Genomic DNA, 11,487 nt, shown 5'->3' on the forward strand with positions numbered 1-11,487 from the left:
TTAAAGAACAGTGACAAATAGACATGGAATATTAAGGAGCTGTGAACAATTTAAAAATTATTACTTTCTTTTTTTAATTAAAAAAAAATTTTTAGTTATTTTTGAGAGAAAAAGAGCGAGCAGGGGAGACACAGAGAGAGAGAGAGAGAGAGAGAGAGAGAGAGAGACAGAGACAGAATCTAAAACAGGTTCCAGGCTCTGTGCTGACAGCTCAGAGCCCGATGTGGGGCTTGAACTCATGAACTACAAGATGGTAATCTGAGCCAAAGCCAATACTTAACCAAGTAAGCCAGCCAGGTACCCCCAAAATTATTACATTTTACAACCAAAGTAAAAATATATTAGTTTAATGAAGTTATCTACTTTATCACCCAGATTCAACAATTATCAGTATTTTGTCACATTTACTTCATTATTATTTTTTTAAATGCTTATTTATTTTTAATTTTAATGTTTTTTTTGAGAGAGAAACAGAATGCAAGTGGGGGAGGGGCAGAGAGAGACAGAGAGACACACAAAATCCAAAGCAGGGTCCAGGTTATGAGCTATCAGCACAGAGCCTGATGCAGGGTTCGAGAACTGTGAGATCATGACCTAAGCCAAAGTCAGACGCTTAACCAACTGAGCCACCCAGGTACCCTAAGTGTTTATTTATTTACTTTTGTTACTGTTTATTTTTGAGAAGGGGTGGAGAGAGAGAGGGAGAGACAAAGCAAAGAGTGGGGGAGGGGCAGAGAGAGAGGGAGACATAGAATCTGAAACTGACTCCAGGCTCTGAGCTGTCAGCACAGAACTCAACACCAGGCTCAAACTCACAAACTGTGACCTGAAGCCAGTCAGAGGCTTAACCCACTAAGCCACCCAGGTGCCTCAATGCTTATTTTTGAGAAAGAGAGAAAAAGTATGCTAGCACACAAGGGTGGTGGGAAGGGCAGAGAGAGGGAAACAGAGGATTCTAAGCAGGCTTCCTGTTGACAGCAGAGAGCCCAAAGTGGGGTTCGCACCCACCAACCATGAAATCATGATCTCAGCCAAGATGGACATTCAACCTACTAAGCCACTCAGGTGACCCTCACTTCATTATTTTTTTTTCCCACTTATTTCATTATTAATCCTCTCCTTTCTGTTGGCTAAAATGTTTTATAACAAAACTCACATTTCATGTCACTTCATCCCCACGTACGTAAGTAGGCATCTCTAAAAACACCTACATTTCCTTACATATGCAAAAGATATCATCATACCTAACAAAATTATTAATAATGCCCCAGCACCATGTAATACCTAATTCATATCAAATTCTGATGGTCTGAAATTACCCAAATGATAGATAAAGCAGACAAGATAATTTTGAAGAAAAACAGGTTATGTGCAACTTACCAGATTTCAAGACTTTTTATAAGGCAGTAGTAATTATTGACACTACATTATTTGAGCAGGGATGGTAAAAAATAAATCAATGGAAAAAAACAGGGTGCCCAGAAATAGATCCAAGTATATAATGGAACTTGGCATAACAACTAAATGCAGAACTTGGTGTTTCAATTCACCAGGAAAAGGACAAACTATCAAATATGCTGGGTCAGCAAGGAAAAAAAAATACTGGATCCTCATATTCCACAAAACAGAAAAATTAATTCCAGACAGAACAAAGACCTAATTGTGAAAAGCAGTATTTTTAAATTTTTAGAAAATAGAACCCTTTACAAACTGGAGGTTGGCAAACACACAAAATGGAAACCCTCTGAAAGAAAAAATGGACAAACTCAACCAGAACAGAATTCTAAATTTCTGTGCTTCAGAAGATACGATATATACACTACAAGTCTAGTCAAAGCTGGGAGATGTTATCTGTAGCTGGTATTTCTGACAAAGGATCACTGTCGAGAATATATGAAGTATTCTACCAAATCAACAGCTAGGAAAAAATGTAACCAACCTAACAGAAAAACTGGTAGCGGAAAGTCTAAAAAGCCAATAAATCTAAGAAAAAATGATCAATCTAAATGGTAATCAGAGAAATATTAAACAATCATATACCATTTCTGTTACAGGTAACTGACAAATGTTGTAAAATCTGACAATACAAATATGGTAAGAATGTGGGGGGAGGTTAAAGTAGTCTAACCACTTTGAAGAGCAAGGTAACAATATGTGGTGAGGCTGGAGCTATATACATATGTTCCCTTAAAGAGTACTAATTCATAGGTAGGTTCAAATAGAGATATATTCTCTAAAGAAACTCACATGAATAAGAATATCTGTAGGACTATTTTAAGGGAAAACATAAAAACAACAAAACAGCCTAAATGTTTATCAACAAGAATTTGGATGGGCAAATTTTACTATAGTCATATGATGTAATCTAATCACCAATGATCATAAATAAACCAGATCTACAGTATCTATGGAGAAGATTTCAGAAATAATGCTGATTCAGAAAAACAAACTGCAAAAAATACTTATATATGGGGGGGGGGGGGCAGAGAGCCAGCCAGCAAGTAAACGAAATACTCCAAAAGGCCACCAACACAGGATTGGTTAAATAAATTGGGAAACATAAATTCAGTATGACCTTTTTAAAAAGATGAGGTAGAGACCAATGTTATTTTACTTTTTTATAATTTTCAGCAGAAATCAAATATTCCACCTACCTCTAAGTATGATATTCTAAAAGTCCATGATACAAAAGGTGAAAGAACACAGAATATACATTTTTTGTAAAATTAAGCATAATGTTAACCAATGAATGAGGGTAAAAATGTGAGTGCTGGGAGAGGAAGTTCCACAAACACCAAATCTAGAGCAGAAAGAATAATACCTGAAACAAGGTGGGCGCGGGGGAACACTCAAGAAATAACGATGTAAGCATATTATTTAATGAAATAGAAGTAAATACCAGAGAGGGTTGCCTGACTGGCTAAGTAGGTGGAGCATGTGACTTGATCCCAGGGTTGTGAGTTCAAGCTCCACCTTGGGTATAGAGATTACTTAAAAAGACGCAAATTTGGTGGTGCTGGGTGCTCAGTTGGTTAAGCGTCTGACTTTGGCTCAGGCCATGATCTCATGGTTTGTGGGTTTGAGCCCCACGCTGGGCTCTGTGCCAACAGCTCAGAGCCTGTTAGCACAGAGCCTGGAGTCTGCCTCAGATTCTGTCTCACTCTCTCTTCGCCCCTCCCCCATTCACACTCTTTTTCTTTCTCAAAAATAAACATTTAAAAAAAAAAAAAAAGCAAATACCAGAGACAAATTATAGGAGTTGAAAGTGATTGCTCCACGGAGTAAAAAACAGGGCTAGAGGAGTTAAGCATCTTAAAAAGTATTGGCTTTTCACTGATTTTTAAAACCACAAAGACATATTATTTGAAATAAAAATTAAACGTAAAGGAGCACCTGGCTGGTTCTGTAGGAAAAGCATGTGACTCCTGATCCTGGGATGGTGAGTCAAGCCTTACACTGGGTGGCAGAAATTACTTAAAATAAAATTAAAAAAATAAATGTCTAGGGCACGTGGGTGGCTGAAATGGTTGAACATGTGACTCTTGATTTTGGCTCAAGTCGTGATCCCGATATTGTGGGACTGAGCCCCGCATCAGGCTGCGTGCTGAGGGTGGAGCCTGCTTAAGATACTCTTTCTCTGCCCCCTCCCTTGCTCTCTCTCTCAAAATTAAAAAAAATAATAAACAAATAAAAGAAGATTCCACTGTGAGTCACCTTCAAGGGGTAAAAGTGTATCAAAGAGAAATAGGATGGATTTTAAATCCTAACCTATATTAAAAACAAGCAAAAAATAAATAAGTAACCCCAAACAAAACAAACCCCACTAGGATTTTCAGACAATTACAGAACTCAATATACAAACACTAAAGGGATTATATCAGTCTGGTTAATCATTTTTATTTTTTATTTATAGTTTTTAATGTTTAATTTTATTTTTGAGAGAGAGCATGTGTGGGTGAGCAGGGGAGGGGCATGGAGAAAGAGACAGAGGATCCAAACAAAGCAGGCTCTGCACTGACAGCAGAGAGCCCACAAGGGGTTCGAACTCACAAATCATGAAATCATGACCTGAGCTTAAGTCAGATGCTTAACCTACTGAGCCACCCAGGTAACCCAGGTTAATACACTTTTAATGAATGTCTACAAAACTACTGGCCACAGAGCAAAGTATTATTTGAGTAGAAGTACACAGACAATAAACTGGTATATAAGAGGACTTCAGATTTTGATAAATGTTATGAAGATAATGGAGAAATATGGCAAAGAAGACAAGGGTGACCAGTGAAGGCCTCTATGTGGAAGAGGAATGTGAGTGAGTTCTAAAGATTAGGAATCAGTCATGCCACGTTTCAGAGGGAAAATATGCTAACCAGAAGGCAGCAAATGCTGCCTGGGAATGAAGTGAATTTAATGTGTTCAAGGGACGAAAGGTCAGTGTGGCTAGAATATAGTGAACCATGGGTAGAAATGAAAAGATAACTTTAGAAAGGGTCAGAATAGATCAGGTTTTTACACAGGGAAATGAGGTAAGTCAGAAAAAGCTAAAAGATAAAAACAGCAAAAATTTTCCCTGTGGAAAGGGAGACAAGAGTCAGGCCTTAAGTGAATCAGGGGGATATGCTTCAAAGGAGCTAGGAATTTTGAAGGAGAAACAGATTCAAATAGCAACAGGAACAATAAGGTGGTCACCTACCCCACCAATAGGCCTTGAGATGTGACAAGAGCCTCTCTCTGGGATGGTTACTGATCTCAGTGGCATAGGAAACAACAAGCAACCTGGCAGCAAAACATCTGGATTGAAATCCTAGTTTTAGCAATTAGAATACGTGTCATCTTGACAAGTTACTTATTCTGTTTTAGGCTCGGGTACCTGGAGTATAAAATGGGGATAGTTTAACTATTTCACATAGCTACTTTGAAGACTAAATGAAAAAACTAAGTGAAAGTGCTTGACATATAGAAAATAAACTAAATATGACTGAAGTTTCTTGAATGAATCCAAATCAAAAAGCTACAAAAATCATTTTTAAAAATGATAATGATAATGCTCCTAAAAGCCTTACATGGAAAATATGTACACAGAGGAGGGGCGCCTGTGGGGTTCAGTCCATTAAAGCTGTAGGACTTGATTTCGGCTCCCGTCATGATCGCTTTGCGAGTTCTGACAGTGCATAGTCTACTGGGGATTCTTGTTCTCCCCCTCTCTGCCCCTCCCCCACTCACACTCTCTCAACATAAACTTAAAAAAAATAAAATAAAATACAGATGATACATATAATGGATGCAGATGTGGCAGAAATAGTGATCTGGGAAGGTGAGGATATCAGAATAGTTCTGAGGATCCAAAAGATGAGTCCTTCTCCCCTTTGCCTACGTCTGAGTTTATAAAGCAGACGTAACATACAACTTCCTCTCTATTTCAACTAACGGAACAACAATAAACTAGTTCAACCCGAGTTCCATCTTGGAAACAAGATACTAATCAATTCCACCTTCCCCGAAAATGACATAAATAACTCCTCATTAACAGAGTACGGTCAAGAGGAGTAAAAAGCCCATGCCTTAGCTCACACAGACAGACATCCTCAGAGACTCACGGAAAAGTGACAGACGGGAACTCACTTTCTTAATGGCGACAATTTGGTTGGTGTTCTTGTCTCTGGCCTTGTAAACCGTGGCAAACTAGAGAGAAGAGCAGAAATAATCTAAGTTTGTGGGAGCTCTTTTATGTTTGCCTTTTCACTTTTACCGATCTGGAGAAGCAAACACACCACGGTTGTTGTGCAGATGCGCGCGGCTGCCTGAAACGTGGTGAGGCGATAAACTGCCCGTCCCGGTCTCTTCTCCAGAAAGGAGAGGGCCACTTAGCAGCTCTCCTCTAGGGTATACACATGGGCAGCAAGTGGGTCTGAGCAGACCCGCCCCAAAAGAACGAGAAGCCAGGCCAGTCCTCTGACTTCCACCAGAAAAACTGCGAGTGCGTGAGGCGACTCGGCGCTCTCCGCTCAGGCCCCTTAGAATCCCGCCCGGGAGCCTCACCTGTCCCTCCCCGAGGAAGTCCAGTTTTTCATAACGCTTTGCTCGCGACTTCACGTCCACCGCCATCCGTCGCACGAAACCCGACTCCAACTGCAAAGGGCGAGCTCCGGGGACAGCAGGATTTAAAGCTACCTTAGAGCCTCAAACAGCCACTTCCGTTGACGGAAAGCAGACGCTTTATTAGCTCCGCCCCCACTTCCGGTTTGAGCTGGACGCCTCTAAGTCCGGTCAGAACCCCGCCCTACGGAAGCTGCTCAAGGCCGGCGTGTCGATTTTTCTGTGTCGTCCCCGCCTTGTCACGCCATAGCCCGTTAGTACCCGAAGTGGAATCTTTTAGGTGATGACTGCAACCCTGTTACGGTTTTAACTTAGATATTTCGTTCACTATCGGATGCAAGTCAGCGTTCCGATCCGATGTCCTGAGTTCGGGATTTAATGCATGAGTGTGGAAGACTTGACCTTATTATCTCGGATCTCGCTTTCCGCTAATTGCGCAAGGGCGTGCTGTCGCCACGGTTGCTATGGACGCCTGGCGTCGCAGTCTCAAGTTACTTAGAAGAAAGCCCAGTTCTTTAGGTTTGGTCAGGGGGCATTCTTAGTTCAGTCGTTTGTAAAAAAGCACTACCAGGGGAAGAAAATTCCAAGTCAACTAAATAATTTTGTGCTGTGGAACAGGCAATCTGGTCATCGGTTTTTCTACTCTGTAAATGGAAATAGGCTGTATCGTAAATGGTTTTGAAGAGTAAATCAGACATCCAGAAAGTTTAGACATAGTGCTTGTTAACTGTGAGCAGTATCCAACCTTGATTCGCGTTAAGTTTTCGTACAAATCAACACGTTAAACACATCAATTCACTATTCAGCGAATGTATATTGAGTACTATGTGCCGGGCTCTGTTATAGTATACTGAGAAATCAGGAGGGAAAAAGACAAGGATCCATGCTTTCCATTGGAAGGAGATAATATATGGTATACAGAGTTCAGTGCTACAGAGATAATAAAGCAGGGAAAGGGGATATAGTAGAGTTCGCAGTTTTAAGTAAGATGTTAAAAGGCCTCAGTGAAAAGACACTGCAAAAAAAAAAAAAAAGCCACTGTAGAGTTTTCAGCAAAGTGATGTTACCTAATTGTTTTTAAAACTTCACTATGGCCGTTTTGAGTTACAGCAACACAGACTTAGACGGGCAAGAAAAAAACCAAGGCCCTTGAAATAGTGCAGTAAGCTACATAAGGTTGTATCACTTTGGCTTCTAGCCGATAGTATTTGCTGACAGACTGGATATGCGTTGTGGAGGAAAAAAAACAAATGGTAATTCCAAGGTTCTGAGCTGGAACTTTTGTTTCTAAGAGTTGAAGGCAGAACACCAACACTCATAATTTAATAAATGTAATGTAGAGGTAAGGGTTGAGTTCTTTCCCTGGTTCTAGACTACCTGCAATTGAGTACTGGCCCCACAAATACTCAATCACTAGATTTATTACCTGGGCAAAGTATTTAACCTTTTGGTTCCTAGTCTCCGACTATTCATTGAGTTGCTGCAAGGATTAAATGACTTCACATTTCCAACACCCTTAGACTAGGGTCTGACGGTGCTCAGTTTGTTAGCCATTGCATAACTATTACTGGTCACCTTCCAGCTTTTTGTCACCTAGGTTTTTATTGACTTCTGATACATTCATAGGCAAACTTCTCATACATTACACAAAACACATCATCTTTACCATTATCTCTTGACTGTGTCAAGTCATACCGAATAATATATGGTAGCAAAGAATTTAAGTCAAAGTTCCATCACTTTAACAGTAACTTATCCTCATTTGTAGTAGAAATAAGCTAAGTAGTGAGCTAAATGTGATGATACACCTGTGAGGCTAGAGGCTCCAAAGTATATAATGGCATATGAACTGATAATCACATTATCGTATGCTGTTGACAAGTTAATTCCTATTTGGGGACATTTTAAATAGTGTAAAACAGTGGTTTAGGGGATATTCTGGGTTCATTAGGTCACTGTATGCATAAAATACCACCTGGCATCTGTATAGCATTATACAACTTAGAAAACACTTGCACCCACTAGCAACAGCCAGCTTTCATGATGGCCCCAATGAATCTTCCCTTCTGTATCAATGCACCTGTGTAGTCTACTCTGAGAGTGAAACAGGCTGTTCTGTGTGACCTGTAGAATATGGCAGAAGTGAGTGTTGTAACTCTTAAGTCTAGATCCTAAAAGGCACTGCTCTTTCTGCCTTGCATGCTTAGATCATTTGCTCAGCCATCATATCATGAATTCAATCAGGTAGCTTGTGAAGAGACCTATGTGGGGAAGAACTGGAGCCTCCTGCCAACAGCCAGCATCAACTTGCTAGCCATGTGAGTGATCCACTGGGGGGTAGATAATCTAGCTCCAGTTAAGCTTTCAGATAACGGCATTCCTCGCTGGAATGTGATTGCAACCCCATGGAGACAGCACAATTGCAGAGCCAAACTGCTCCAGAATTCCAGACCCAGAGGAACCATGAGCTATAAAGTGATTATTGTTGTTTTTAGCCACATTTTGGGTTTTTAGTTACTACTAAATTTTGAATTGCTGCAAAGTAATACATAATACACTACTATGACCCTGCCTATCACACTGTATAGTATTGGAGAGGAAAACTGAAACTTGAACAAATTCAGCAATTTGTTGATGGTTACATATATTTAAGTGCTTAACTCTGGACTGAAAATACAGACTATTCATTTAAAGCTAAGCCAGAATTCTTTCGAAACCATCCATATTGGGAACTCATCGTATGACACCAGTTCCCACTGAATATGCCTTTTTGTCATACTTGTGCTCACCAATTTTGTAAAAGTGATCTATTTTTTCACTGCTCCTTTCGTGATAGGATCTGTACTAAGGTGGCCTTCAGACAGTTCTAGTATGGGGTTTCTGACTACTGGCCCACAGTATTATACAAATCACTCTCATTACTTTAACCCACTGTTTCTGAAAGAAAAAAAAAAAAAAAAAAGTCCTTGGCTTCCTTTTACTGAAATGAAAAAATTACAGAGAGAAAAAAGAGAATGGTGAGAAATTTTAAGAAAAATTTCCACAGTTTTTTAAATTAAAAAAAAAGAATCATGAATCATGTTATTTTTGAGTCACTAGAACAGCTTATTGCTACCATCAAGAATCATGAATCATGTTACTTTTGAGTCACTAGAACAGCTTATTGCTACCATCAAATACCTATCTCATATTTGCAATGGGCAATATTCATATTAGGCCACAACTCTGGAACAGTAAAAAAAAAAAAAAGTAAAGCTGAATCCACAGACGACTGAATGATACTCAACAACAATCTAACTCTATTGCCCATGAGCTACCCTTACTATTATAGATGCCTTCTTTTAAAGCATATTCTAGAAATCATTCAAGGTATGGAAGAAAATTTATTTAGCTTTGTGAGGCTTTAGTTTCACAATAATACATCTGTAAGACCTAATTAAAATTTCATAAATTGCCTTAATAAGGTAAATATTGATTGATTTTGAGGCTTTCACACATTAAGTTTGAGAAAGTTAGTGGTTATCAGAATTTGCACACATAATGATAATCAAAACAGTAAAAAAAAAAAATCAAAGAATAAGACTTTCTTAACACCCCTAATAACATAGTAAGTTGCAGTTTCTAGTCAATGTTACGTGTTTCTAGGTTATATTTATCTTCTTCTAAATGTAGGTTACAAATAATCTTTTGTATTAACTCCCAGTTCTAATACCACAAAGTCACCTGTTTAACCTTGGCTGTATTTTTATCATTTAGACGTAGGATATGCTTTTTAAACTACTTATACAAGTAATTTTATGAATGAAAAAATGTAAAGAAAATTAATAATGGAGTCATTCTTTCACTGATCCTCATCCAACTTAGGAAAATCACTTCCCTGAAACAGCAATTCTATTTGATAAATCTTTGCATGTCTTAAAAAGAAATTGAGGGTGTGCCTGGATGGCTGAGTCAATAAAGCTTCCAACTCTTGATTTCAGCTCAGGTCATAATTTCATGGTCATGAGACTGAGCCCCATATCAGGCTCCAGACTGAGCTTGGAGTTGGAGCCTGCTGAAGATTCTCCCTCTGCCATTTCCCCACTTTTGTATGTTTAATAAGTATATAAACAATTAGGTATGTGCTCTCTGAAATGAAGGAAGGAAAGTAGGAAGAAAGGGAGGAAGGGAGGGAAGGAGGAAGAGAAAAAAGAAAAAAAAAGGAACTGAAACAAAAGTTGGAATTATGGGAAACCTGTGAAAGTTTACTAGATATTGTATGCTTTTAATAGCACAACAAATAATAATACTTGATAATCAAGAGTAAATTAATAGGCTAACATTTAAAAATGTATACTTTAATAAGTATATAAACAATTAGGTAAGCTTGTAGAGAAGCCAACCAACATATATATATTAGGAGATATAAGTGTCCATCTAAATGTTCTATTTCTTTTTTTTTTAAGAGTATTTATTCAAGTTGTTTAATGTATAATTTCTCATGTGCCAGTTTGGAAGTCCTTTATTGTAAAGACTATTCTTTTGTCTGATGACAAACAGCAGCCACATTGTCAGTGATTACTCTGGACCTCCACGCTGAAAAGGAAAAAATAAAGCAAAAAGATTAGGTATTAAATTTATAAAAGAAATGTTTTCATGGACACTAAATAAATTTACACCATTTTAAGCAAATGATCTCCAGGTGTTTAAAAACAATTTCAGGTTTTCATTGCTCTTAGGCACTTGTATCAATGTTGTAAAATTTTCTGATGGGGAAGGGACTCAAGCTTGACCTTGACTGCTGATGCTCAAATTCCTTGGTCTCATAAGCCCTTCACATTGAAAAATTGCCAAGGACTCTTGGTCCTTGGTAATTTCATGTGCTTATAGCTATTGCTACTTACCATATTATACTTCTATACATGTATTCCTTAAAGTACTTTAACTGAGGGCTTGCACATGGTTTATTTCTCATAATCCTGGCCTACCTGACTATCTTGGTCTTAGCTATGGACCCACCATGACAAGGCAATGGAAAAAGCAAGCAAATCAGCATATGAAATTCCAAAAGCCAACCAATGTTCAGGTGTTTTGAGCAGTACTATGATTAAGAGTAATGACATACTTGGATATATTCAATTTCTTCTTGAGACACAAGCTTCCTTCTGTATTTCTGAGGTAATGTTTTTATAATTTCTGCAGTGTCTGGTGGACCCTGATGCATCAGCAAATCTGGTGATTTACTTCCCTTAGAATGCTGTGAAATTGAAGAAGAGTGAGATGGTAGTCCTGCTGATCTCAAAACTTCTGATACATTGGGTTTAGGATTGTCTCTTCTGTCAGGGAACCTTATTAATGGAGTATGTGGCTTGACTACCTGAACGACCCTGCTGGCAGACGCCATCTTGCTGC

The 11,487-nt window shown here is 38.7% G+C and overlaps 2 protein-coding genes across 6 annotated transcripts in view; both read right to left on the reverse strand.

The window, feature by feature from the left end:
- CDK7 (cyclin dependent kinase 7) overlaps positions 1–6,249 on the reverse strand; it is a 33,345-nt gene extending 27,096 nt beyond the window's left edge. Inside the window, exons 1-2 of one of the 4 annotated variants that reach the window (XM_039256061.1) lie at positions 6,040–6,249; positions 5,623–5,682 (exon numbers count right to left, since the gene is read on the reverse strand). In XM_039256061.1, coding sequence (XP_039111992.1) covers positions 5,623–5,682; positions 6,040–6,105 — 126 coding nt within the window. In that variant the 5' untranslated portion in view covers positions 6,106–6,249. The remainder of the gene's footprint in view (positions 1–5,622; positions 5,683–6,039) is intronic. The other 3 variants (XM_039256060.1, XM_039256059.1, XM_039256064.1) reach the window with 3 other exon arrangements.
- Positions 6,250–10,412: 4,163 nt separating this feature from the next.
- MRPS36 (mitochondrial ribosomal protein S36) overlaps positions 10,413–11,487 on the reverse strand; it is a 10,354-nt gene continuing 9,279 nt past the window's right edge. Inside the window, exons 4-5 of one of the 2 annotated variants that reach the window (XM_039256036.1) lie at positions 11,201–11,372; positions 10,413–10,671 (exon numbers count right to left, since the gene is read on the reverse strand). In XM_039256036.1, coding sequence (XP_039111967.1) covers positions 10,654–10,671; positions 11,201–11,372 — 190 coding nt within the window. In that variant the 3' untranslated portion in view covers positions 10,413–10,653. Of the gene's footprint in view, positions 10,672–11,200; positions 11,453–11,487 lie in introns of both variants that reach the window. The other variant, XM_039256035.1, reaches the window with a different exon arrangement.

This window comes from Hyaena hyaena, unplaced genomic scaffold (assembly GCF_003009895.1).
Source record: "Hyaena hyaena isolate Hyena2069 unplaced genomic scaffold, ASM300989v1 scaffold_558, whole genome shotgun sequence".
NCBI lineage: Eukaryota > Metazoa > Chordata > Mammalia > Carnivora > Hyaenidae > Hyaena > Hyaena hyaena.